The sequence below is a fragment of the Macaca fascicularis genome, chromosome 18, assembly GCF_037993035.2.
Source record: "Macaca fascicularis isolate 582-1 chromosome 18, T2T-MFA8v1.1".
Lineage (NCBI taxonomy): Eukaryota > Metazoa > Chordata > Mammalia > Primates > Cercopithecidae > Macaca > Macaca fascicularis.
In genome coordinates this window covers 18100158-18127374 of record NC_088392.1, presented here as the reverse complement: position 1 = coordinate 18127374, position 27217 = coordinate 18100158, and the positions used below count along the sequence as shown (strand labels likewise).

The 27217-nt window shown below is 41.7% G+C and overlaps 1 protein-coding gene and 1 pseudogene across 1 annotated transcript in view; one reads left to right on the top strand and one right to left on the bottom strand.

Moving 5' to 3' along the window:
- The first annotated feature begins 296 nt into the window (after positions 1 to 296).
- Positions 297 to 27217, top strand: part of PHLPP1 (PH domain and leucine rich repeat protein phosphatase 1) — a 267725-nt gene continuing 240804 nt past the window's right edge. Inside the window, exon 1 of the mRNA XM_015439655.3 lies at positions 297 to 2087. Coding sequence (XP_015295141.3) covers positions 518 to 2087 — 1570 coding nt within the window. The 5' untranslated portion in view covers positions 297 to 517. The remainder of the gene's footprint in view (positions 2088 to 27217) is intronic.
- LOC123570085 (U6 spliceosomal RNA) lies at positions 16196 to 16292 on the bottom strand (annotated as a pseudogene).

Below are 27217 nucleotides of genomic sequence, written 5' to 3'. Positions count from 1 at the left end.
CCGGGAAACTGCCCCCCACCCCGCCCCCGTACGTACGCGTCACGTTTGTTTACCCTGAAGCTCCGCCTCCGGCCATCCCCCGGCTCTCCCCACTCCTCCCTGGAATGCCGTCATGCCGGCGATGAATATTCATGAGGCAAACGCGGCCCTCCCGCCCTGCCAGCCTCCCGCCTTCCCGCTCCCGGAGGGTGATTAATATTCAATGAGCCCAGATCCGCGGCTGGTTCGCCGGGTTGAGGCGGGGGGAGCGGGCGGGGCCCGCGCTGGGGAGCCGGCGACCGGGGCGGGGAGGGCGTGTGTCGGGGGGGCGGTGGCGGCGAGGCGGGCGCGCGGGATGGAACACTGAGACACCGACGGAATGCTTCGAATCGCCACATAATCCCCTGGAACGACCGCGCCGAACGCCATTGGCTTCTCCCTTCTCCGCGCGCCGTCGCCGTCTCCCACCTCCGCCTCATCGCCTCCCTCTCCGCCCGCTGCCTCCGGAGCTGGGGGGGAAACGCGAAGCCCCACTGCAATGGAGCCCGCCGCCGCGGCCACGGCGCAGCGACTCCCCGAGCCCGGCAGGGAGGACCGAGCTTCGGCTCCGGCGGCCGCCGCTGCGGCAGCAGCGGCCGCGGCGGCTCTGGCGGCGGCGGCTGGGGGCGGCCGGAGTCCGGAGCCCGCGCTGACCCCGGCGGCCCCGAGCGGCGGGAACGGCAGCGGCGGCGGGGCGCGGGAAGAGGCCCCGGGCGAGGCGCCGCCGGGGCCGCTGCCGGGCAGAGCAGGGGGTGCCGGGCGCAGGAGGCGGCGTGGGGCGCCCCAGCCCATTGCCGGCGGGGCTGCCCCCGTGCCCGGGGCCGGCAGCGGCGCCAACTCCCTCCTGCTGAGGAGAGGGCGGCTGAAGAGGAATCTGTCCGCGGCCGCCGCGGCCGCCTCGTCGTCGTCGTCGTCGTCGTCGTCGTCGGCCGCTGCTGCCTCGCACTCCCCCGGCGCTGCCGGCCTCCCCGCCTCCTGCTCGGCCTCGGCGTCGCTGTGCACCCGGAGCCTGGACAGGAAGACGCTGCTCCTGAAGCACCGGCAGACGCTGCAGCTGCAGCCGTCGGACCGGGACTGGGTGAGGCACCAGCTCCAGCGCGGTTGCGTGCACGTCTTCGACCGCCACATGGCCTCGACCTACCTGCGCCCGGTGCTCTGTACACTGGACACCACGGCCGGCGAGGTGGCCGCCCGCCTGCTGCAGCTGGGCCACAAAGGCGGCGGCGTGGTGAAGGTGCTGGGCCAGGGGCCCGGAGCTGCCGCCGCCCGGGAGCCCGCTGAGCCGCCCCCCGAGGCCGGCCCCCGGCTCGCGCCCCCGGAGCCGCGGGACTCGGAGGCGCTGCCCGCGAGGAGCGCGCCGGGTGCCGTCGGGGGTCCTCCGCGCGCGCCCCCCGCCGACCTACCCCTGCCCGCCGGCGTCCCGGGCGGGTGGTCGCGCCGTGCCAGCCCCGCGCCCTCGGACTCCAGCCCCGGCGAGCCTTTCGTGGGGGGCCCTGCCTCTTCTCCCTGCGCCCCGCGGCCTGTGGCCTCCGACACCGAGAGCTTCAGCCTGAGTCCCAGCGCCGAGAGCGTATCCGACCGGCTGGACCCCTACAGCAGCGGCGGCGGCTCGTCGTCGTCGGAAGAGGTCGAGACCGACGCAGCCTCGGCCCCGACGGCGGTCCCGGGCCAACCTCGCCGTCCCGGCCGCTCCGCGCAGCCCCTCCCGCCTCCCCAGACGGCCTCCTCGCCTCGGCCGCAGCAGAAAGCCCCGAGGGCCGTTGACAGCCCGGGCGGGGCCGTCCACGAGGGGCCGTGCGAGGAGAAGGCGGCGGCATTCGTGGCCCCGGGAGGCCTCCAGTCGACCCCCGGGAGGAGCGGGGTGACCGCGGAGAAGGCGGCTTCGCCGCCCCCGCCGCCCACCCTGTACGTGCAGCTCCACGGAGAGACCACCCGGCGCCTGGAGGCGGAGGAGAAGCCATTGCAGATCCAAAATGACTACCTCTTCCAACTGGGATTTGGGGAGCTGTGGAGGGTGCAGGAGGAAGGCATGGACTCGGAGATTGGCTGCCTCATCCGCTTCTATGCAGGTAAGGAAGTCACCTGCCTTGACGGGTGAGTGCAAACGCTGCCGAGGGCCGAAGAGTGATTCAAATTGCTTGTCAGTTTGCCCAACCCAAGAGTAAGTGCGGGTCCTGGTGAGTCTTTGTCTTAAACTTTACAGCTTTTTCATACAGTCTGTGTATACTAAATTGAGCAATCTTTAAATCTGCGCGTTTTATTAATCTTGAGGGCTCAGAGGTTGGAAAGCAATGTCAAAGAGGTGGCTGAATCACCAGGAAGTACAGGAAGCAGATCCCCCTGAAAGCGGCAAGAGCACCTTTAACCATAAAGGTGCTTCCTCGGGCTTGTTGGGTTTCAGGCTGTTTGGGATTTCAGGTAAACTGTCACGTGAGCATAAGACGGACCGAAGAAATGAGAACAAAAATGCTAGAACACTCTTGACTGCATTTGACTGCCCAGTTCAGCGTTCTAGCTGTGTGTGCCACCGGGAGCTCCTGACTTGTCAACTGGTGCCTTTGTTTATTTAGCTCTGCCACACTCATAAATTACCCACGGAGCCCTCATTAGAAATCTGACAAAAGGGCCCCTTTTTAACTGACACTTTTCCCCAGCGCTTTTTTGCTCAATTTCTGTTTCGTCTGCAAGTTTGTCTTGCATTTAAAAAAAAATGTTTTTTCCTGTTTCTCTCATTTCTTCCAGCCTTTATAGTCAGAACTGACCACTGCAATACGACTTGCAGGAGGGTTCACAAGAAGGATTTAAGTGGTTTACTATTTCTTCAGATGTATCCTAAAATTTTCCCCTGTCTTTTTTCAGTACATTATCAAATTCTTGACTAGGGGTGATCCATGTAATATTTCTCTTTTGGCTAAAGACTTGGCTAGTACTAAATTCAGGAGCTATAGATCCTGGATATTGTACTTGAGTTTTCTAAGTAGTTTACATCCCTTTCCTCTTCTGGTTTGAATAATTATGCTCTCAGTGATAAGGAATTTTATTTAAAATAAAGTTCTCATAGCAAAATTAAATCAGGAGTGTTATATCTTCGCCAACTTTAGGTTTTTAGGTTGTAGGTGGTGGTGGAAAAAGAATCATACTTGTAACTCCACTGATTTGTAGCCATTCTTTACAATTTAATGTCTTTTGGTCCAGCTTGTGTCCCAGTGGCAGTTTAATTAGTTTGCATGAAGAAATCTTTACATCTTTACTCCCACATTGAAATATGCAAGACTGACAGGATTCCTGGTGAGATAGATGCCCTTTAAATTTCTTGGAAGTTTTTCTGAAATTTAAGTGGATTTCTGATGAATCTTTTCTTTGTAAAGAAAACCAAATCATAATACAGTAGCATCTGCAGTATCTGAAGACAATTTGCCAACTCGATGACATGGCTTTTAAAGTTTATGGTCCAGGAAATAGATGATTTTTTATGTAAGATCAACAACTGTATTCTTTTCTCCGTTAATTCTTTGTAAAATATTGTTATTTTACAAAAGCATTAAAAATAGGTGCCCTTTAACTACGTGGAAGGAACTGTATATAAAAACAAGGGACGTATTAAATAGAGTTTGAACAAATTTTACATGGAAAGAGTTTGCTTATGGATATGTCCATTGTGATAAATGTCCATGGAAAGGTTTTGGGTGTCACAGTTACGAAATTTAGATCTTTATTTTTCTTTGATTCTCTTCAAGAGTGTCTAAAACATTCTAATGGGTAATAAACACTTTTTTTTTCTCAAAACTCATCTCAATATTAAAATGACAGGTCTTTCCTGGTTAAATCTTAAATGTTTGGCATGATCGTTTAATCTTTTCGTTTTGTCCTTTATGAAAAGCAGTAATTGTTACCTCATTCTGCACTTACTGCCTTATTTCTATATGCACAGCATAAATGCATGTATGCCTCTGAGTATATGCTTACATATACTCACACATCTGAGTAGATGTGTGGGGGATGCCACACACAGTATCCACTCTATTCTTGAACATGAAGCCAGTGTACAGGTGTCCTAGAAGAAAGATGCCTGATTGTTGCCAAGTTGTCTAATTGCTTATTTTGGCTTTTAAACAAAGTTGATCTTATTTTAAGCCTCAGTTAATATACCACACATCTCTGCTGTTATTCATTTGTCATAGAACAAAATTTAGTGTATGGTGAATCCACCTGAATTTTTGCGAAGAAGTTCAGTTACTGATGAACAAAACTGTAATCTCACTTACGGAACCACTGTCAGGACTCCACATATAGTGAAGGTTTGCACCAGACTGGAAGTGATTCCTAGAAATGATCTCTGTGTTCCAACAGAATATAGGACACCTCAACAAGATAGAGTTACATTTTGGTAGTAGTTTTTTTCTGTAGGAAGAGGATAATTAATGTTTGTTTTAGATGATATCTTTTACAGGGTTTTTGAAAATTCTGTACCCCATTGGTAATTTTATATATAACTTATTTTTAAATTTACTGCTGCATGTTGTTTTGTTTATGCATAGTTGGGGTTAAGGATAGCTAAGAAGTTGCTTTCAAATTCTTTTGAATATTTTTCTGCATTTAACTTGAGCTTATCTACTGTTTTGAGGGTCTACTCTCTTGAAGATCACCTTTCTATTAAATTTTAGTGTTTGTAACCTGACTAGGGTTGTTTTTTAGAGGCTTTGAAAGCCCTTTGTGGTTGCTTTGAATATTTAAATATTTATCTGGGTAAAGTAAAATGAAAGTCTTTAATGAACGAGAAGGCCTTGGATAAAGATACTATCTAATTACAGAGTTGTTAACGAAAACTTAGTTTGAAAATTGTTATAGCATCTCCCAGGCCACCATTCTCTTAGCTGACTTAAGATATGGGAAATTTTAATTAGCTTTATCTGAAGTTACTTAAGTATTTAATATCCCTTTAAAATCAGACATCTTGAATTTTGCCTGAAAGAGAGTAATTATAGGTTAAAAATTTCAAGAACTTAGGTTGCCCGACATAAGTTATGGACTCCTAAACATGAATGAGCTTTTGTTTTAGACTCTCTGGGGAGCCTTTGTCGTTGATGTAGGGCAGCGTTAAACTATATCTTTTTATATTTTTTGACTTTTCTCCCAGCACTTAGATCTGAGTACTCTGGCAATTTCTGTTCGAATTTTAATAATGACAAAGGGTGTTGACAGAATAAAGTGCACATTCACTGTACCTAGTGAATCTTGGTCAAGGTATTTTTGTGTGTGTCTCCTTGGGAGTTCGTGGGAACAATCTTTTTATTCCTCTCCTATTTTCTTTCTTTTCTCTTCTGGGAATGATCAAACCTTATGTGGTTTCCTACATGCAAACCAAGAGGGGAGGGGTGGTTCAGCATTAAGTTATAATATTGACAAGCAGGTTGTTATTACTATAATTACAGTAGTATTGAGTAACGTGGTTTGAATGTGTGACACCAGTGTGTGCTTGAACAGTCCCTTTAATTTTCAGTACAGAGGGTTGAAATTTTTTTTTTTTAGTATTTTACATTTTAATATTTATATTTATTTGTTTTTGTTGTAAAGTATGTGCCGCCCTTCACTACTATGGTTTGATAACATCTACAATACATTGGTTTTTATTATCCTCAAACATCTTAAAGGGTTTTCACATAAATTATTTGATTTGCCCTTTCAGTTATTTGATTTGCCCTTTCAAAAACAGTGTTAAGGAGGGCCGGTGGCAATCCTCTTTTCAGATGGAGAAACTGATGCACAGAGAGATCTGACTCTTGGTTTTTTCCATCCTTGGGAGGGCGGAGAATAGAGAGCTTGGGTATTCTGTTTTGCAATTCATATCACTTTCCATGAATCGATTAAATTAAATTTACACTTGAATTTTTCCCTTGTTTAAAAGCATTCCAAAAATATGCTGTTTTTGTTGGTAATGAGGTGATATTATCCTCTAGTTCAAAGTGGTATTTCTTGTGAAATGTGGATGGTTCTGTTTATCATGGTGCCTTTAAAAATGTAAAGAACCAAGACGGACAAATAAGTAGACAGTGTGGAAAGAGTACTGAAGTGTTCTAAATATTCTGGTTGCAAATAGTCATGCTTGGATTTAAGTTGGTATGAATTAAAGTTTACATAATAGTTCTTTTTTCTCTTATTCAAGCATACCTATTTGTTAAACTGTAAATCTTCATTGATAAGTAGAGAATTAATACTTTGCCTGAAAAGTGGATAACTTTTGAGGGGTGTGTGTGTGTGTATGTGTGACAGTTCAGTTCCTTTAAAACATGGCTTTTAAAGTAACTGAAAATATTTTTCATTAAATATCTTATTTGCCTAAATCTATTATTAAAAAATCGAATTGTCTTTTAATGGTGCTTTCTTGTTACTGTGCTCTTGTTTAATTTTTATAATTCATATGTTGTATAGTGCTGGAGATAGAGAGTAAGTTCTTCTCCCTGAATTTCATAGTTATTTCTAAATTTGTGTGTCTTTTATACTCACTGAAATAATTGTAGGGGCAGAAGATGAGTGTAAATGAGTTTGTGTAAAGTTTTAGGTTGAAAGTTTTATCTTTTGGTTGCTATAAGATTATCAAATCACCCGCCTTAAATGATCGATATATACAAAGATGGTTATTTTTTAAGTGTAAAATGTTTTTGTTGTTTCTCTTTCTCTTCTTAGAATCCTGAATTTAGCTTTTCATTTACTGATAACGTAACATTCGCTGATGTTGTATGTGATCCAAGCCTAGTATAATAACTTGGCATTTTAGTTTAACATTTGTTGAATTTAATTTGTGGAATTTTGTTAAGCAGCTGGTGGTGTGTGCCCTGATTCTTCAGCTTTCATCCTGTTTGGGTCCCCAGGGATGTGTTAAACACACATACACACAGCGGCATTTCTCCCATGGCAGGAGATTTTAGATGTGCCACATACTATTAATATCTTCTATTTCACGTGAGTGAACTCTGGATTTTGAGAGAATAGCTCTCTCTGAAAGTTTTCTTAGAGTTAACAGGTTCCCCCCCAACTTTTCAAAGGCATCTCGTACCTTCATTTTGCAGTGAATTTAATGAGACATCTGTCAAATGAGGCATCTTAGATTTAATGATTTTGTTATGTGCCAGGGTTTAACATAATTCAGTCTATCTGGACTGGAGAAGGGTTTGATTGTACTGTGAAAGTCAAGAGATCCTGAAGCCACTCAATAGAAAAACGATTCCTTTAAAGACGCCTGACATTTTGAAAAAGAGAAAGAGATGTTATCAAAATGTCTAAAACAGCCTGGGAAAATGAAGTCTTTTTTTTTTTTCTTTAAAGTTCCACCTTCTAAACCCATTCCATCCCTTTAATCACATGCATCTGGTGGAACACTGGTAATGAGGGGTTTTGAATCTGGCCTGACGTCACTGTGATTCTATTGCAAGTCCTTTTTTATACTTACCTTTGGTTTTCTAAAGATAATATAATTAAACAAAATCGACCATATGGATTCATTAGATATATTGGATATTTATAACCTAAGGCTGTATGACTGACTGGATTTGTATGAAACTTCAACTCCAGAAAATTTTGATAAATTGAAACTCAAGTACCTAGAAAAAATAGACTTTAATGATACTTTGATTAAAAGACGTTTAGTATATTTAGGTAACTGTGAAATAGCAACTCTTTGAAGTTGTGTGATATTATACTTTTTATCAAGCATAATAACTGTTACTGGATTAATGAAGTGTTGTTATTCTTTGATTTTAGAGTTGGAATGGTTTTGTTGTGTTACCATGACTTGGCTTCATATACTTTTTGGTATGTTAAATGAAACAAGGCATAACCATTCTGTAATGCCACATGCATACTGAAGTAATTTTTTTCCCTGTTGTATTTTTTACATTTGAGATTTTTATACATTGTAAAATGCATTTAACACTAAAGTGTCTTGTGGAGGTGTAAGCCTAGTGGCCTCTGAGTTTGTGACCTAGAAGTTAACAATGAAAACTCCGTGAAATACTTTGTTTGTAGGTTGCACATATTGTTTGATTTTGGAGATATCAATACTTTAGCAAAACACAAGCAAAAAACATCCAGAATTTTTGGCATATATTTTTCTAACTGGAGCTTGGCAAATTAGCCTTGCTTCTGGTTTGTGAAAGCATTCAGTTGAAGATTGAATGAAATTTGAAATATTTGGTTTTGGACCATTTCAATAATGCGGGAAAAATCTAATTAGAAAGTGAAGTTAGAGAGAATTTGAATTGGTCGTAATTTTTTTGAAGTTTTTTTCTCACATTCTGTTTAAGCAGGAAGAGATTTGTATTTATTGCTCTCTATTTCTTCTGAGTCATACATCTGAGGAAGAGCAGGTGGAGAATGAATCTTTTCATATACCTGCCTCACTTAATAATGTGTTAGAGTGTTTGGGCTTTCTTTTCAAATACCAGGCATGTTTTTAAATACAGCAAGAGCTTGGCTGGTGTGTTGGGGGTGGGGGTTGGGTGAAAGTCACTCTCTTCTTCAAAAACAGAACTTTGGGAAGGAATTTTTTCCTTTTATCTCACACCGTGAGAGAAAATGTACTGCTTTTTAGAGAAACTAGTCTGAGAGTTGGGAAACTTGGCATGACTTTGGGCATTCATTTTAACCTACCCTGGGCTTTGATTTCCTCCTCTGTAAAACGATGGAGTTGGAGTAGAACAAGTCCAAGATCTCTTCCAACTCATAATATTCTGAGGCATCGTTAGAGAGCCTTTTTTTTTTTTTTGAAGGGTTTTGAAAGTTGTAGTTGTTTTAAGTTCTGTAAGACATGGCTGTGGGCTTAAAACTGTCAAATCCCCTGCCTTTTCTTATGGGCTTGGACCTAATGTACACAAGTCAGCTGGAGGTTGCCAACCAAACAAAGCAGACCTCCATTTTGGTATAGATTTGGACAAGAATTGATGTTTGATTACCCGTTCTCTGTCATTCCTACTCCTAAAGTAGAATTCAGCATGCCACAGATGAGTATAAAGAAGTACATCCTCTTTTAAGTTAAAGTGAAATTCTTAAATTAACTTAGAAAGCAAGATGCCTTTGTAGTCTAGTTCATCAGGTTTACTGTAATAACTGTATTAGAGGGATACAAATGTGCAAAATTTACTGGCTAGTTAGCTTTATTCATGGTGAGCTGGGTGCTTGCCTACCAGTGCCTAGAGTCAGTAGGAGAAAAAATATTTTTAAGAAAATGGAATTTTTACACTGTTGCTTTGGACAGGTAATAGGATTTAGGATGTTGTAGAGATAATTTAGTCCAACATCTGTATTTTTATAGACGAGAAAAGTAAACCTGTGAGGTAAAGTATCTGGTCCAGATTCATTGGTCAAGTCAGTTACAGAGTTAGGACCACACCTAGGATTTTGATGATCTGTCCAGTGTTCTTTTTTCCCACACTGTAAATCTGTATACTTAACTGTCTTTGGTGGTTCTTTATATTAATACTATTAAAAATGAAAGTTAAAGAAATTGTGTGCTTTACACAGTTAGTGATTTCTCTCTTCAAGGTTTTTTTTCTAGTTCTTTTCATTCTAATCAGTGCTTTTGAGGGATTGCATATCACTCTGACAGATTGTAAGAAAGGAACTTCTGATGGAACAGGTGGGTATTTTAATTGCACAGAGGGAAATTAGATTTCATCAGTGATGTTACCTTTGTGGGATGCATGATAGAACTATTGACAGTTGGCAGAGAAGGGGTACAGTGTTAAAAAATCAATGTTCTTAGTTCATTTGGTACTTTGAAGGTGAAATTGTTAAAAGAATAAAAATGTTGGAAAAAGAAATCATTGAATTAAAAAAATAATTTGGGAGAAAAATTTAAGCATGAATTTTGAACAAAATTTCCCTTTAAATATGTGTGTGTTGGCTGTTCGCGGTGACTCATGCCTGTAATCCCAGCACTTTGGGAGGCTGAGTCGGGCAGATCACCTGAGGTCAGGAGTTCGAGACCAGTCTGGCCAACATGGTGAAACCCCACCTCTACTAAAAGTACAAAAAATTAGTTGGGCCTAGTGGCGCACACCTGTAATTCCAGCTACTCCGGAGGCTAAGGCAGGAGAATCACTTGAACCCGGGAGGCAGAGGTTGCAGTGAGCCAACATTAAGCCACTGCACTCCCGTCTGGGCGGCAGAGGAAAAAAAAAATTATGTACGTGTTAAAAACATTCAACATTATATTCTTTGAATTATTTTTAAAAAGATGTGTCAAAATTAATTGCAACTTAGCTTATTTTTCAGGTACGTGTACACAGTTCTACCTTTCTGTGACATACAAAAATTGAAGCAACTTGTTCAGTAGTCTTTGGGCTTTTGTTGTGTGCTGATTTGGAAGTCTGTATCATGAAGTGTGCCATTGCTTTGAATACTTTCTCTCTCTCTCTTTCTGTCTCTTAAAAAGAGAGAGAGAGAGAGAAAGAAATACCCTGCTCTCATTAGCAAAAAGATAGTTTGTGAACTGTGGAAACAAATTATTTCCAGCTAATTTTAGGGTATGACAGATTTCCTTTTATGCTGGATTTCATTTTAATTTAATTATTTATCTTAAGCAAAAGTTTTAGTTTCCTTTCTATGGGAGTTAACCTACTAAGTCAATTGATTCCTCAAAGATTTTTTTTTTTACTCATTTTTAAATGAGTAAAGGAACTTTTAAAAATGCGTAAGTACACAAGGGTAAAAATATATTGCATCTGTCATCTTGAGTATTTACCCCAGATGCTGAAGCAGAGGAGCAGTTTCTCTCGATGGTCTTTTAGAGAGGTGATACGGCGGGGGGGCAGCGGACATTCAGTTCTAAGTAACAAGGAACTCTCCTGTGTAAACATTGCTATAATTGGCAAACTTATTCTTCCTTATGCACACACACACACAATGTATGTATGTATATATACACACACCACACACACCCCCCACCCACCCACCCAAACCCCGCCCACACACACACATTCTCCATTCAGTGTTGAGGTAGGGTATGATGAGAGGTGGTAGTTGTATTTATGGATGGGAGGGGGTGAGTAGGGTAACTGATCCTGGAGAAAAAAAAATATCAATTTAAAAAAATTGGCAGTTAATTTTGTTGAACGTTAATTGGTAACTCCTTGTGACTTGTTCATATCCCTTGCCTTCCTTTTTTTTTTTTTTTTTTGGTTGGATCTTTGCCTTTTTCCTACTAATTTCTTTGGGCGTTACATAGAGAAACTAGTTTTGTTTACTAAGTCACTAATATTTTCTTTATCTGTTCACTTTTATATCAGTCTTTTCCTCTAGGTTTTCAGGGTCTGTGTCATGCTTAGGAATGTCTTCTCTACTCCAGGATTTAAAAAATTCTCTTATACTTGTAGTATTTTTTCTTTTCTTTCCTCTTCTCTTCTCGTCTCTTCTCTTCTCTTTCTTTTTTTGATGGAGTCTTGCTCTCTTTGCCCAGACTGGAGTGCAGTGGTGTGATCTCGGCTCACTACAACCTCTGCCTCCCGGGTTCAAACGATTCTCCTGCCTCAGCCTCCAGAGTAGCTGGGATTACAGGCGCCTGCCACCATGCTTAGCTAATTTTTGTATTTTTAGTAGAGATGGGGTTTTGCCATGTTGGCCACGCTGGTCTCGAACTCCTGAGCTCAGGTTATCTGTCCGCCTCGGCTTCCCAAAGTTCTGAGATTATAGGCGTGACCCACCACGTTGGCAGTTTTCTATGCATAAAAATTTAATGTATCCATTGTTTAAGATAGGAAGGAGAGGCTAGGTGTGGTGGCTCACACCTGTAATCCCAGCACTTTGGGAGGCCGAGGTGGGTGGATCACCTGAGGTCAGGAGTTCAAGACCAGCCTGACCAACATGGTGAAACCCCATCTCTACTAAACATACAAAAATTAGCTGGGTGTGGTGGCAGACACCTGTAATCCCAGCTACTCGGGAGGCTGAGGCAGGAGAATCGCTTGAACCTGGAAGGTGAAGGTTGCAGTGAGCCGAGATCAAGCCACCGCACTCCAGCCTGGGTGACAGGGTGAGACTCCGTCTCAAAAAAAAAAAAAAAAAAGAAAAAAGAAAAATAACAAATAGTTCCCACATTTTAATTGAATGGCCGTGTTATTTCTTCACTGATTTAAAATGCCCCTTTTGGCAGGTATGTGGCACACGCCTGTATTTCCCACCCTTTGGGAGGAGGCCAAGGCAGGAGAATCATTTGTGCTCAGGAGTTCGAGACCAGCCTTGGCAACATAGTGAGACCCTGTCTCCCAAAAAAAAAAAAAAAAGTAAAAAAGCCACTTTTCTCCAGAGTTTATGCCATTTTTGCTTGTTTGTTTTAACTGGCAGGCTGGGGATTAAAATCTACAATATGGAGTAATGTAGGTTTAGGGTAGGTATTAGGATTTGTTGAGGGCTAGTAGCGAGAAAAGGAAGGCTCTTTAGCCTTACCACTGCGTTTCTTTTTGATGCCCCAATTTCCCTTGCCATTGTCACTTTTAGGATGGCAGCTTATGTGCTTCTGGATATGGACTTATCAGGATACTTCTTTCTTGTGGATTCGATATCATCACAAAGTGGCTTGGATGGGAAGGGGAGGGGGGCTGGAATATAAAATATTGCTTCTATGTGTATTTTTCACCCTTTACATATTAGAGATAATTTTTTAGGCCAAGTGTGGTGGCTCATGCCTGTAATCATAGCACTTTGGGAGGCTGAGGCGGGCAGGCAGATCACCTGATGTCAGGAGCTTGAGACCAGCCTGGCCAACGTGGCGAAACCTCCTCTCTACTAAAAATACAAAAATTAGCTGGGCGTGGTGGTGCATGCCTGTAATCCCAACTACTCGGGAGGGTGAGGCAGAAGAATAACTTGAACCCAGGAGGCAGAGGTTGTAGTGAACTGAGATGGTGCCACTGCACTCCATCCAGCCTGGGCGATGGAGTGAGACTGTCTCAAAAAAAAAAAAAAAAATTTTTTTTAAAGCAGGGACATAAAGCATTGATTTCTGTTTTCCGAATTTGAGCTCTTTGACTAATTTATTTTGCATTAGGCAGCAGTCTCAGCTGTTTATTTATACTGTACAGATTCACTGAACTTTTTTCACCTTCTGGAGAAGTTCTGGGGCTACCCCTTAGAGGTCATTGTGAAGCACATACGGTTTATCTTTATATATATATATATTTTTGAGACGGAGTCTCGCTCTGTCGCCCAGGCTGGAGTGCAGTGGTGCGATCTCAGCTCACTGCAAGCTCCGCCTCCCGGGTTCACGCCCTTCTGCTGCCTCAGCCTCCCGAGTAGCTGGGACTACAGGCGTCCACCACCACGCCCGGCTAATTTTCTTTTTGTATTTTTAGTAGAGATGGGATTTCACCGTGTTAGCCGGGATGGTCTCGATCTCCTGCCTGCCTCTGGCCTCCTAAAGTATTATTTTTTTTTTTGAGACAGTGTCTCACTCTGCCACCCAGGCTGGAGTGCAGTGGTGCGATCTCAGCTCACTGCAACCTCTGCCTCCCAGGTTCAAGTGATTCTCCTGTCCTGCCTCAGCCTCCCGTGTAGCCGGGATTACAGGTGCACTCCACCACACCTAGCTACTTTTTGTATTTTCAGTAGAGATGGGGTTTCACCATGTTGGCCAGTCTGGTCTCAAACTCCAGACCTCGTGATCTGCCCACCTCGGCCTCCCAAAGTGCTGGGATTACAGGTGTGAGCCACTGTGCCTGGCCTGGTTTATCTTTTTAATTTTAAAAAAGGAAGGCTAACATGCCTATTGAAATTAGTAGACTCTGCCGGTGGTACCTTAAGTTTTTTTTTGGCTAGCCTGAGAAGGGGGTTCCATGCGTTGTCTTGAACTGATGACAGTTCTTGGTTACAGGAATGATAATTTGAAATAGGTCTGACTTGAGGTAGCAGAACTCAGTGATCCTGCGACCAGTGTTCTAGTTGTACCCATGGTGCATTAGTGCTGTTAAGTCAGTTAATTCCCAGAAAAAATCAAGTGGTTTTTTAGTGGGAATGGGGGAGGGAAAAGGAACACATGTCAAATATAGAAAAGTCAAATTAGAACATCTGCCATCTTTGGCAAACAGGCTTTCATGGTCTATTGACCAATTCTTAGTTATTATATAAATGACTACAAGACACAAATGGTACTGCTGTTGGGTTTTGTGGCTTTATAAGATTCTGTTTGTTAGACAACTAGGTTTCTCTTCTGTAGGCTTTTAGTTGTGTTGCAGAAGTTCCAAACCACCTTTGCTGGAGTTGACTATAGGCTTTAATACATGAACACTTAAGGAGAAAATCTCCAGACCCATTGCTGTAAAATACTAAATGAAGCCGGGTGTGGTGGCTCACGCCTGTAATCCCAGCACTTTGGGAGGCTGAGGCGGGCAGATCACTTGAGGTCAGGAGTTTGAGACCAGCCTGGACAACATGGTGAAACCCTGTACCTACTAAAAATACAAAAAATTAGCTAGGCATGGTGGTGCACGGCTATAATCCCAGCTACTTGGGAGGCTGAGGCAGGAGAATCACTTGAACCAGGGAGGTGGAGGTTGCAGTGAGCTGAGATCATGCCACTGCGCTCTAGCCTGGGTGACAGAGCGAGACTTCATCTAAAAAAAAAAACCTGAATGAAATGAAACTGTGGTCACCACATTTAGGTATGTGTAAGTAACAGTGCTTTCTTCCACAATGACAAACCAGATGTTATTTTTAAAAAATTTGAATAAGCAAGTGCAAAAGAATTGAACTGCTTCAGCATAATTGTATCCTGCTGCCTAATGTTCAAGAAATTATATAGTATTTTGATATTTAGCAAACATTTCTATCACCCTATATGCTAATTACTGTTTAGTGCTTTATAAATATTTAGTGCTTTATAACTATTAATTTAATTCTGATAACAATCCTACAAGGTACGTTATGTTATCACCCCAGTATTACAGATAGAGAAGTGGAGTTGCAGAGCAGTTTGGTAACTTGTCTAGATTTGTACAGTGAGCAAGAGAGAGGCAGAATTCAAGTTCAGGCATCAGGTGTCAGAGTTAACTGGTAAGTGTCCCCCCTTGATTTGCTGAATATGGAAAACTTATCCCTAATGAGCTGCTGTGGTCAGTTAGGGCACATCAGCATTTGTGAAGCACAGACTTTAAACTAGTTACAACCTGGACTTGAGCTCTGGCTGTGCCACTGACACAGAGCTTTTCTGCATTCTTTCTTACCTGCTGCACAAGGTTGTTGAGAGGATCAAGTAAGATAATGAATGAAAGTGTCTGTGATAACAGCACTAGTTCTTACAAACCATCCCTCCACATTTTGGGATGTATGTTGCTGCTGCTTCTTAGGGTGGAAAGAGCACTGGAACCCTTCTGTGGTCTGTGCGCTTCTCTTCTTTACATGATGTGAGACCTATAGTAAACCTCTTAACCTCATTCAGCCTCATTTATTAGAGAGAGAGAGAAGAGATGATTAAAAAAAATCTGTTTTTGGCCAGGTACAGTGGCTCATGCCTGTAATCCCAGCACTTTGGGGGGCCGAGGCAGATGGATCACCTGAGGTCAGGAGTTCGAGACCAGCCTGGCTAACATGGTGAAACCCTGTCACTACTAAAAATACAAAAAACTAGCTCAGCCTGGTAGTGGGTGCCTATAATCCCAGCTACTCGGGAGGAGAATCCTATGAAAACGGGAGGCAGAGGTTGCAGTGAGCTGAGATCGTGCCATTGCACTCCAGCCTGGGCAATGAGCAAAGCTTCGTCTCAAAAAAAAAAAGTCTGTTTTGAAGAACTTTGTGAGATTCTGAGTTGATGATACGTGTGGAAGTGCTTTGTAAACTGTGAGGTGTTATACAAATGTAATGTGGTTTTATTATTTTTAGCAATGGTAAATTGCCGCAGATGTTAATTAGAGCTAATTAGGACTCATTAAGGAAGATGGGATCTCCTGTTGTTGGGCACCGATACTCAGTTACATGGAAGACTGTACAGGCATACCTTGTTTTATTGTGCTTGCTTTTGTTGTGCTTTGCAGATACTGCATTTCTTACAAATTGAAGGTTTGTGGCAACCCTGTGTTGAGCAAGTCTGTTGGCGACATTTTTTTCCAATAACATGTGCTCACTTTGTGTCTCTGTGTCATATTTTGGTGAGTCTTGCAATATTTCAAACCTTTTCGTTATTTATAATTTTTTAAAAAATATGGAACGTTTCATGAATTTGCATGTCATCCTTGCGCAGGAGCCATGCTAATTTTCTCTGTATCAGTGATTTTTGATGTTGCTATTGTCATTGTTTTGGGGCATCACATACCACGCCCATGTAAGATGGCAAGCTTGATAAAGTTGTGTGTGTTTTGACTGCTTGACGGGCTGGCTATTCCCCCTCTCTTTCCCTCTCCTGGGGCCTCCCTGTTCCCTGAGACACAACAGTATTACCATTGGGCCAGTTAGTAACCCTATAAAGGCCTCAGTGTTCAAGTGAAAGGAAGAGTCGCAAGTCTCTCACATTAAATCAAAAGCTGAATATGATTAAGCTCTGTGAGGAAGACGTGTCGAAATCTGAGAAAGGCCAAAAGCTAGTCCTCCTGTGCCACAAACAGTTAACCAAGTTGCAAATGCAAAAGAGGTTATTGAAGGAAATTAAAAGTGCTACTCCAGTGAACACATGAATCATAAGAAGGCAAAACAACCTTATTGCTGATACGGAGAACGTTTTAGTGGTCTACACAGAAGATCAAACCAGGTACAACTTTCACTTAATCCAAACCCTAATCCAGAGCAAGGTCCTAACTCTCTTTAATTTTTTGAAGGCTGAGAAAGGAGAGGAAGTTTCTAAGGAGAAGTTGGAAGCTAGCAGAGATTGGTTGATGAGATTGAAGGAAATAAGCTGTGTCCATAATACAAAGGTGCAAGGTGAAGCTGCACAAGTTACGATGTAGAATCTGCAGCAAGTTATCTGGAAGATCCCGCTAAGATCATTGATGCAGGCGGCTACACAAAGTGACAGATTTTCAGTGTAGATGGATGAAGCATCCTTCTACTGGCAGAAGATGCTATCTAGGACTTTCATAGCTAGAGAGGAGAAGTCAGTACCTGGCTTCCTTCAAAGGATAGGCTGACTCTCTTGTTAGGAATTAATGCAGCTGGTGACTTTAAGTTGAAGCGGATGCTCATTTACCATTTTGAAAATCCTAGGGCCCCTGAGAATTCTGCTAAATCTGCTCTGCCTGTGCTCTATAAGTGGAACAACAAAGCTGGATTACAGCACACCTGTTTGTAGCATTATTTACTTAACATTTTAAGCCCATTGTTGAGACCTGCTGCTCAGAAAAAGAAAAGATTCCTTTCAAAATATTACTGCCCACTGAAAATGTACCTGGTCATCCAAGAGCTCTGATGGAGATGTACACAGAGATTAATGTTGTTTTCATGCCTGCTAACAACATTCATTCTGTACTCCATGGAACAAGGAGTAATTTTGAATTTCTGGTCTTATTATTTCAGAAATACATTTTGTAAGGCTATAGCTGCCATAGATAGTAATTCCCTTGATACATTTGAACAAAATAAATTGAAAACCTTTTGGAAAGGATTCACCATTCTGGATGCCATTAAGAACATTCGTGATTCATGGGAGGAGAACCTCCATTAACATAGGTTTAGAAGAAGTTGATTCATGGATGATTTTGAGGAGTTCAAGGATTCCATGGAGGAAGTAACTGCAGATGTGTTGGAAATACCAAAAGAACTACAGTTAGAAGTGGAACCTGGAGATGAGACTGAATTGCTGCAATCTCATGATGAAACTTGAATGGTTGAGGAATTTCCTCTTATGGACAAGCAAAGAAAGTGGTTTCTTGAGAAGGAATCTACTCCTGGTGAAGATGCTGTGAACATTGTTGAAATGACAATAGAGAATTTGGAATATTACATAAACTTAGTTGATAAAGGAGCAGCAGGGTTTGAGAGAATTGACTCCAATTTTGAAAAAAGTTATGTGGGTAACGTGCTGTCAAAGAGAAATCTTTTGTGAAGATTTCTTTTGTTAATTGAGCAGCAAACTTTATTGTCTTATTTTAAGAAATTGCCACAGCCACCCCATTCTGCAGCAGCAGCCACCTGGATCAGTCAGCTGCCATCCACATTGATGCTAGACCCTTCACCAGCAAAAAGATTATGACTTGCCAAAGGCTCAGATCATTGTTAGTACTTTTTAGCAGTATTTTAAAATTAAGGTATGTACATTGTGCTTTATACATAATGCTGTTACAAACTTAATAGTCTATATAGTGTAAACATAACTTTTTATATGCACTAGGAAACCAAAAAATTCATGTGACTTTATTGTGATATTCACCCTATAACAGTGGTCTGGAACTGAACCTGCAGTATGTCTGAGGTATGCCTATACACTTTCATTCATTTAATCAGTAATTACTGTGATTATTTACTATATCGTGGTCCTTTGAATTAAAGATGATTAATGTAAATTGTCGAGGATCCCTTGAATTACTTACCAATTTGAAGGCATGTTTGTGGAAACAAGCCAACATTAACAATAAAAAGGTGAAAAGTGTTCTAATGGAGACATAGTATTCGCAGGTTACTGTAGTAGCAGGAATGGGGAGAGAGCCTCCAAACTCTACTGTGTCTCCCTGGAAGGACCAGGAGTAGACTGTTGCTTCAGTTCTGGGGTCCTGAATTGTTTTAGGAGCAACTCTAAATTATTGGTTCAAGATACAGTGTAACTGAGTTTAGGATTAATAGTTCCAGTTGAGTCCTTACCATTTACCATATACTTCCAGGCATCTGGGCCTTTTTATCACTTGAATCGGTTTGGGCTCTATTTGGTATTCTAGTTTGTGAGGATCTAAATTCTGGGTTAAGCAAATATTTGTTTTGATTTTTTGAAACAAAAAATGCAGATGTACACGGGCTAGAGGTTGCACTAAAGCCTGACGGTACCCTAGAGTACACTGAGGGACATTCTCTTATTTCTTTTTTTTAAGGCCTATGAGGTTTTATTTTTCTGTGCATTTATGAGGTTGATGGGAAGTGCTGTTTATCTTCTGAAGGGAGGTACGTTTTTTAAGTTTGGTGTTGTATGTACACCACATTCATGTAAAAATTGGAAGATGATGATTTGGTCATGATCTGGGGGCATTTTTAAAAATGTATCTCCTCTCTGGATCTTCATGGAAGAAGGAATTTTTTTAAAAACCTCTCATGTATACTAGGAAGAAACAAAATCTTTCAGCGTTCATATAAGCATAAAACAACTTATTAGCTCTTTTATCCATGACTGTAAAACCTGTACTACACACATGGCAAGTTAAGTCTTTACTAATGACCTATTATAAATTATTTTCATCTTGAGTAGATGGTAATGGCTCTGTGAAATACTGTCTTGTAGTAACGTGGATGACAGCACTGGAAAATGAGCTGCTTTTTGCTTTTTGTGTTTTAGAATTATGAGAAACACCATGGTAACAAAAAAGAAGTTATTTCAGCCTGTCTGACTAAAATAAGTCATGCTTCTAATCCAAATAAAATACTTCTAACTCAAACCAATCAACATTCAGGTTAATTACCTGCCAGTGGGTATTTTCCACTGTCTATTATTAAATAACACCTATTTGCCCTCTGTGAAAATTTTTACAGAGACTTCAGTTAACTCATTAGAGCAATATCAACACTTGACAAGCTGATTTTTATGGGGGATATTAACAGAAATGTTAGCACCAATGTAATCAGAAGGAGAATAGTTATTGGCCCTTGTGATTATAAAGCGGAAACTCAATGATCCCTTGCTTTGTACCAAGTCATAAGAGGGACTTGGCGTTTTATTCACAAAATGAATATGTGATTAGAAAAAGTTCTGTAAACATATCTTGGAACTGATTAAGAGGATGTCATAGGATGTCATTCTTTTTTTTTTTTTTTGAGGCAGGATTTGATACTGTTGCTTAGACAGGAGTGTAGTGGTGCGATTTCCACTCACTGCAGCCTCTGCCTCCTATGCTCAAGGCATCCTCCCACCTCAGCCTCCCTAGTGGCTAGGACTACAGGTGCATGCCACCTGTAATTGGGCATTTTTAATTTTTGCATTTTTGTAAACCGGCTAATTTTAATTTTGGTATTTTTTGTAGAGATGAGGTTTTGCCATGTTGCCCAGACTGGTCTCAGACTCCTTAGTTCAGGTAATCCGCCTTTCTTGGCCTCCCAAAGTGCTGGGATTGTAGACATCAGCTACCCTGCCTGGCCAAGGATGTCATTCTTAAGATACCACACAAACGTTCATTTCTGAGAGTAGGGATTGTCTTGTTAGTATAGTTGGAATGCTTACTTTATATCCTGGATTGGCTTGTAGTCATTAGAATTGGGAGGTGTCATTTCTTCCTACTTTTATAGATATGCATACTTCCCCTTCCCAGCCCCCCATCAAAGCAGCAACAACAGCAGCAGAACAGTTGACCACCCTCTTGGTTTTAAAAAACTGACAGATTAACCCAGATAGCATCAACCTCTAGATAATCCTGATGGGTAAAAGAAAGTAGTAGAGTTCATTTATCTTTAGCGTACTATCACAGGCACAATTATACTTACCCCATGCACAGTATCTTCTTTATCTTTTAGAAACATATGTAATATTGAAATAGACTAAACCACCGTTGTCTGTAGACAGTTACTAAATCAGAACCTGACAAATGCCATAATTGAAGTAGTGCCTGTTAGAGTATAGCTTTGCCAGGTTTCACTGGTATAAAATGGGTGAGAACCTCATGGATAGCCCAGAGATGACCTGGAATCTATGCACAGGAAGCAGGCAGAGGGCATCTAGTACAATTTCTTACCTGGCATAGAAACCTCTGCTTGTCCATTCCTGATTAGTGGTTAGCTGGCTGGCCTCTGCTTGTTGACTGCATTATGTTGAGCCTTGGCCCCTTGAAATGTGGTCTGTGGATCAGCACCATCAGCCTCCCCTGGGAGCTTGTTAGAAATGCAGAATCTCAGGCCCCACCTCAGACTTACTGCATAATCGGCATTTTAACAAGATCCCCAGGAGTTTCATCTGCACGGTGGGAGAGGGAGAGAGTAGAAGGAGGGAAACCACCGTGTGATTCAGGCGAGACCCTGAGGGCCTGAGCTAGGGCAGTGGGAGGGAGTAAAGGAGATTGATGTGGACATTATCCTGGGACTCAGTAGCTAACTGGCTCTTTTGACAACAGAAGCTCCAAAATGACAAGTTTACAGTTGGGTGATGGAAGAATTGTGGATCGGTTCATAAAAGTAGGAAGCAGCAGATTGTCTAGCAGATATCACTGATTAATTCAGTGATCCTTGAGGACCAGGCACTACTTAGGAGTTGGCGACATACTGAATGAAAGTGTGTCCTCTGCTCTTGTTATTTGCAATTTAACACTGAAGGATTGGTTTTGCTGAGGCATGAGTTTGAGGTGATAATACACTTTAAGCTGACTGCAGCCATCTGTTTAATTGGTAAATGGGCCTGGCTCACCACCCAGCTTCCAAATCTCAGTGAAGGTTTGTCACTTTCTACTGGTTACCGTATGTGTGGTAACTCTCAGGAGGTGATATAGACATTATTTATTTACTTGGTTTTCTTGTAGAAGCCATTTATTTTTTTCCATATACAAAATAAATGCTAGCACTAGCTATGGCTATCAGACAGAAGTGAGGAGGTCTTAAAAGAATATGTATTACATTTATGAAGCTCTTAGGTTGTATGTCTTTTGAATGTTGAGTTTTTCCTATCTAATGGGAGGTGACGTTTACATAAATAATAATAATAAAACTTCAAATGCCTTAATGGAGGCATTTATACAGTGCCGGAGGAATCCAGAAAGGCTGACAAACCAGCTCTCCCTGGAAGTAGAATCCTCTGGAAAGGCTTCCTGGGAAAGATTCTCCGAGAAAATAGCATTGCATGAAAAGGGCATGCCAGGTTCTGCAGCATGAATGACAGGGCTCGATGTGGGTGGGGAATGGTGAGTAGCTTGGAGTGGTGAAATTTTAGGTGATGAGATGAAAAGTGGTAGGAGATGAGACTGAAAGAGAGGTTGAGGCCACGTGATGAAAGGCCTCACATGCTAAGGACTTGACTTGATAAGCAAGTCGAGTGGAGAATGACATGATTAGATTTGTAGTCTTTGGCATTAACTGGGCAGCCAGCTGGAGGATAGATTGACGAAGGGCTGACTAGAAACTTGGAGACTGCCTTAGTAGGGCCTTTGATAAACATGTTTTGACTGTGTGTGTTAAAACAGCCTGTCAGGAGCTGAGGAAGGAATGATACGCTGCCCTTGCCTCAAGGAGTTCAGCCTAGTGGCAGGGAAGGAAAGCATGCAGGGCTGCTTGCTGCTTGCGAGGTTTGTACAATGTATTTGTCATACCAAAAAGAGAGGTAATCACCTCTGCTGCAGTTGTGATAGGTTTGATAGGAGATGCTTTTGAGGATTAGGAAGAGTAGACCAGGAGCTGGAGTGGATGGGACAGGACATTTTTGGCAGGGGACCTAGAAGCTAGATGAAGGTCTACATGAGGTCAGTGCAGATGAAGAACCGTAAACATAGGGTGATTGTTTACAATGTAGAATTGTTGGGTCTTAATGAATGATTATATGTGGAGGGGGAAGGACAGTTCAGGATTTTTTATTCACTCCTGAACTAATTTGAGTACAGCAGTTCCCACTTATTTGAGGAGGATATGTCCCAAGACCTCTAGTGGATGCCTGAAACTGGAGGTAGTACCTATCCCTGTAGGTAGAACATTAGCTATACAGTAGGCCATCTGTATCCATGGGTTCTGCATTCATGTATTCAACCAACCACAGACCGAAAATATTCAGGAAAAAAACCCAAAAAACAATAAAAAATAATAGCCTGGGTAAGATAGTGAGACCCTTTCTCTACCATTTTTTTTTTTTTTTAATTAGCCAAATGTGGTGGCACATACCTGTAGTCCCAGCTGCTTAGGAGGCTGAAGTGGGAGGATGGCTTGAGCCTGGGAGGCCGAGCCTGCAGTGAACTGTGATGGTGCAACTGCACTGCAGCTTGGGTGACAAAGTGAGACCCGTCTCAAAAACAACAAAAAAAACCCCAAAACAATGCAACAATGCAACAATAAACAATAACAAAAAAGTACGGTATAACAACGATTTACATAGCGTTTACATTGTGTTAAGTATTATAAATAATCTAGAGATAGTTTAAAGTATGTGGGAGGATATACATAAGTTATATACAAATATTTATATAAGGGACTTGAGTGTCCATTGATTTGGATATCTTTTGGGGAGGGCGGTGGTCCTGGACCCAGTACCACTTGGATACCAAGGGATGACTCTACTATGTTTTTCCTATACGTATATTCCTATGATAAATTTTAATTTATAAATTAGGTACAGTAAGACATTAACAACAGTAAATACCAATACAGCAGAACAGTTGTAACAGTATACTGTAATAAAAGTTATGTGAATATGGTCTCTCAATCTTACTGTATTGTACTCATCTATTTTTGGACTGTGGTTGGCTGTGGGTAACTGAAACTGTGGAAAGTAAAATTGCAGATAAGTACAGACTACTGTATGTCCTCCATGTTGGTAACTAGAGATATGGTGTGAACTAGACCAACAATGTTTTATATGTCTGGATGAGTTGGAGGTTTCTAGTTTAGGGGTGACTGTAATCCCATTAACTAACAGGCAGAATATGGGAGCAGGAATTGGTTTTAGGGTAAGACCAATTCTAGAATGAGTTAGAATTCTAATGATGAGTTAGAATTTGGATGTGTTAAGTTTGAGGTTCCTGAAGAACATCTAAGTATATCTGAAGAGCTCCAGGATCATCTGTATTTAGGTAGTACTTTTGAAGCCTTTGGATTGAATGAAATTGCTGGATAGATAGGACTTTTGAAGCCTTTGGATTGAATGAAATTGTTAGATGGAGTGAGGAAAGGCCTTAGGAAGCAACTCTGAGGAATGCCTATATTTAGAAAGTAGTAGCGAGTTATATCGAGTGAAAGGATTCAGACATGAAGGAGATACACCTCTATGATTATGTTTATATGAAGGTCAATTAACCGGCAAAGCTGATGTTTGGTGATGTATTGTAGTGGTTACCTTTCAGTGGGATATGGATGGGAAGGGACATGAGGAGCCATCTGGTCTTGATATTGCTCTTTGTATTGATTTGGGTTTTGGTTTTCTGGGTGGGTACATATATAACAGTTCATTGATTGGTACCCTTATGGTTTGTGTGCTTTGTTAGATGTAACTTATATCTCAGTGGAAGAAGAGAAGAGGCCCTGAAGGCAGAAATTTGAACAGTATTTCTATCCTGAAGGGAGAGAGGGAGAAAGAGGCTAAGGATGATGGATGAACAGAGGGGAAAAATTTAAACAAAGGAAAGTCTTGGAAGAAATAAGCAGGCATGGAGCACCCATGAAGGAGTTAACCCTAGGTAGGAAGAGGGTCATCTGTTTCCATAAGGCTTTTAGGAAGGATGGATAAAGAGATTCTTGTAAGAGCTCTGGAAGTCTTTGGGTCTCAATTGGCCTCAGTTTTCTTAGTGAATTAGAAGGTGAAGAAAAGGTAAGTCTCAATATTTGTTGTAATATGCTTTTTCTTGAGCTCATCAACCAACTAATCGTAGTGTATACCATCTGTTGTGAATTCATGAGTGATTTCAACTATTGCTGAATTTTTGGAGGATTGATCCTTCCTTGGGCCATCCTAAAGCACCTTACTGCACTGGAAGGGAAGCAGGGACAAAGGAGAGGTGGAGGAGCTGATTGCCAAACTTGGTTTTACAGGTTCTCCAATGCTTGCCTGGGGTAGGTTTGTTTTGACAGCAAGCACAGCTTGTAGTCCCTGCTCCTAATCTCTAAGGGTGTGTGTGTGTGTGTTTGTGTGTGTGTGAGAGGGGGTAGGTGGGGAGGCAGAAAGACAGGATGTTCAGAAGCCTTCATGAAAGCTGCGAGTAGTAAATAACCAAGCTGGGATTGTGCTTTCCATTATATTCTGTTTCCTTTCTGTTTATAAACTCATTTATGGATATCTTCTGAGATAGATTTGATTTTTTTTTTGACTTCTTTTTTCTTATGACTTATTTCTTATGACTTATAGGTAAGAGCTGATTGTGAAGAATGTATTTTCCATTCTTAGATTATCAGAATGACTTGTGGATTAAATCTGTTTAAAAGTGAACATAAAGACATGGTAAATTTTAAGTTCAGTTAGATATAAACCAGATGGTATAGAGGACAGTTATTATAAATAATAAACACTGTTAAGAAACCATGCTAAACCTATCATGGAAATCTTGTTAATTGTAGTAAGCATTGAATTTTCATTTTGTGCTCAAGACTGAGCTAGATGCTGAGATTTTAAATTGTGGTGATTGAAACAAAAACAAGCATTATTTTAGTTTTTCTTAAGAATATAACTGTGGCTGGGCACGGTGACTCATGCCTGTAATCCCAGCACTTTGGGACACTGAGGCAGGGGATCACCTGTGGTCAGGAGTTCAAGACCAGCCTGGCCAACATGGTGAGACCCTGTACATACTAAAAATACAAAAACTAGCCACGCGTGGTGGTGCACATCTTTGTAATCCCAGCTACTGTGGAGGCTGAGGCAGGAGAATTGCTTGAACCTGGGAGGCGGAGGTTGCAGTGAGCCAAGATCACGCCACTGCACTCCAGCCTGGGCAACAAAGCCAGACTCTGTCTCAAAAAAAAAAAAAAAAAAAAAAAAAGAATATAATTGCTCAAATATTTACTGATGTCTTTGGATCATCTAGCTGTTGTATATTCCCAAAGCACAGTTGTGTTTTGTAGATTTTTAATAAAGGTAGTTTGAGAACTAGGATAGAAACTCTTGAGAAAGAATCGTAATTGCTCACTCTTCATATCAAACATGATGAATTGCCAAATAGCAGTAAGAGTGGAGAAAAATAATACACCATTCTTGATTTTATAGGCCCTGATGGAATGGCTGTAGAGTTCGGTTGTTTTTTACTTGCTCAGGAACTTTGTATTTATTGGGCTAGCAGTTGTTGGCACAAAGGTTTGTTTGTGTTCAAAAGTCACTGATTAGTGGTAACAAACTTTTTTTCATATGGGACACTGTCTTTTTTTCCCTGAGTCTACTTAGTCAATTCAGATGTAGAGTGCTTGCTTCCCAAGGTATAAGGTGCTTTGAAGGCTGGGGGAAAAGATGAGTCACCAGATCCTCTGCCTTTTCAGAAGCTTAAGCCAATTGCACAAGGACACAGATTATCATAAAACAGAGCAGAGTAAGACAGTACCATAGGGTTCTTCTTCCTTTTCAATTTCTTGCAAATACTTCTTGAACTTTGTGCCTTTTATGTGCCAGTCTTTAACAAGATAGATGTAATGTGGTCCTTGCCCTTGTGACTTCAAAGTAGGGAGTAAACTTACCAAATACTTTTATAAATAATTGTTTAATTGTAATTGTGATGTGTGCCACAAAGAAGAAATCTAGTATGCAGTGAATTCTTGTTTAAGCGGAGACCTGAGGATTGAATAGTAGCTTGGGTTACAGGGTACGTGAAAGAGCATTGCTAATAGGGAAACAGTACATTTGAAAACTCTGAGGTAGGAAACCCAGCAAGTTTAAGGACTTAGAGGAAGGACCAGTGTGAATATAGTATAGTGACTGAGAATATCAGGAAATTATTAAGGGGCCATATCATGGGTGTGTGGTCTGGGGCTAACTTCTGCCTGATAAGGGCTTTGGTCATTATAGTTTTTCTTCTCTTAAATTCAATGCAAAATAGGTAGATATATGAATTCTCTGTTAAGTCTAGCTACAAGGGCCTTTGAGGCCACAGTGTTTTGGAATTGATTTTAAGAAAATGGGAAACCATTCCATTGAGTTATCAAATGTTCTTTAGATTTGTCTTTTTCAAGGACAGGTGCCATGACTGTCATTTCTAACTTTTTATCTTATCAGTAGGATGGAGAAAGGGAAGATAAAAGTAACACGGTCTTTTCTATATTTTTTAAGCCCAGCGTAGTCTTTTTACTGACTTCATGTAATTTTTTTTTCTTTTTTTTTTTCTCTTTTGAGATGGAGTCTTGCTCTATCGCCCAGGCTGGAGTGCAGTGGCACGATCTTGGCTCACTGCAACCTCTGCCTCCCGGGTTCAAGTGATTCTCCTGCCTCAGC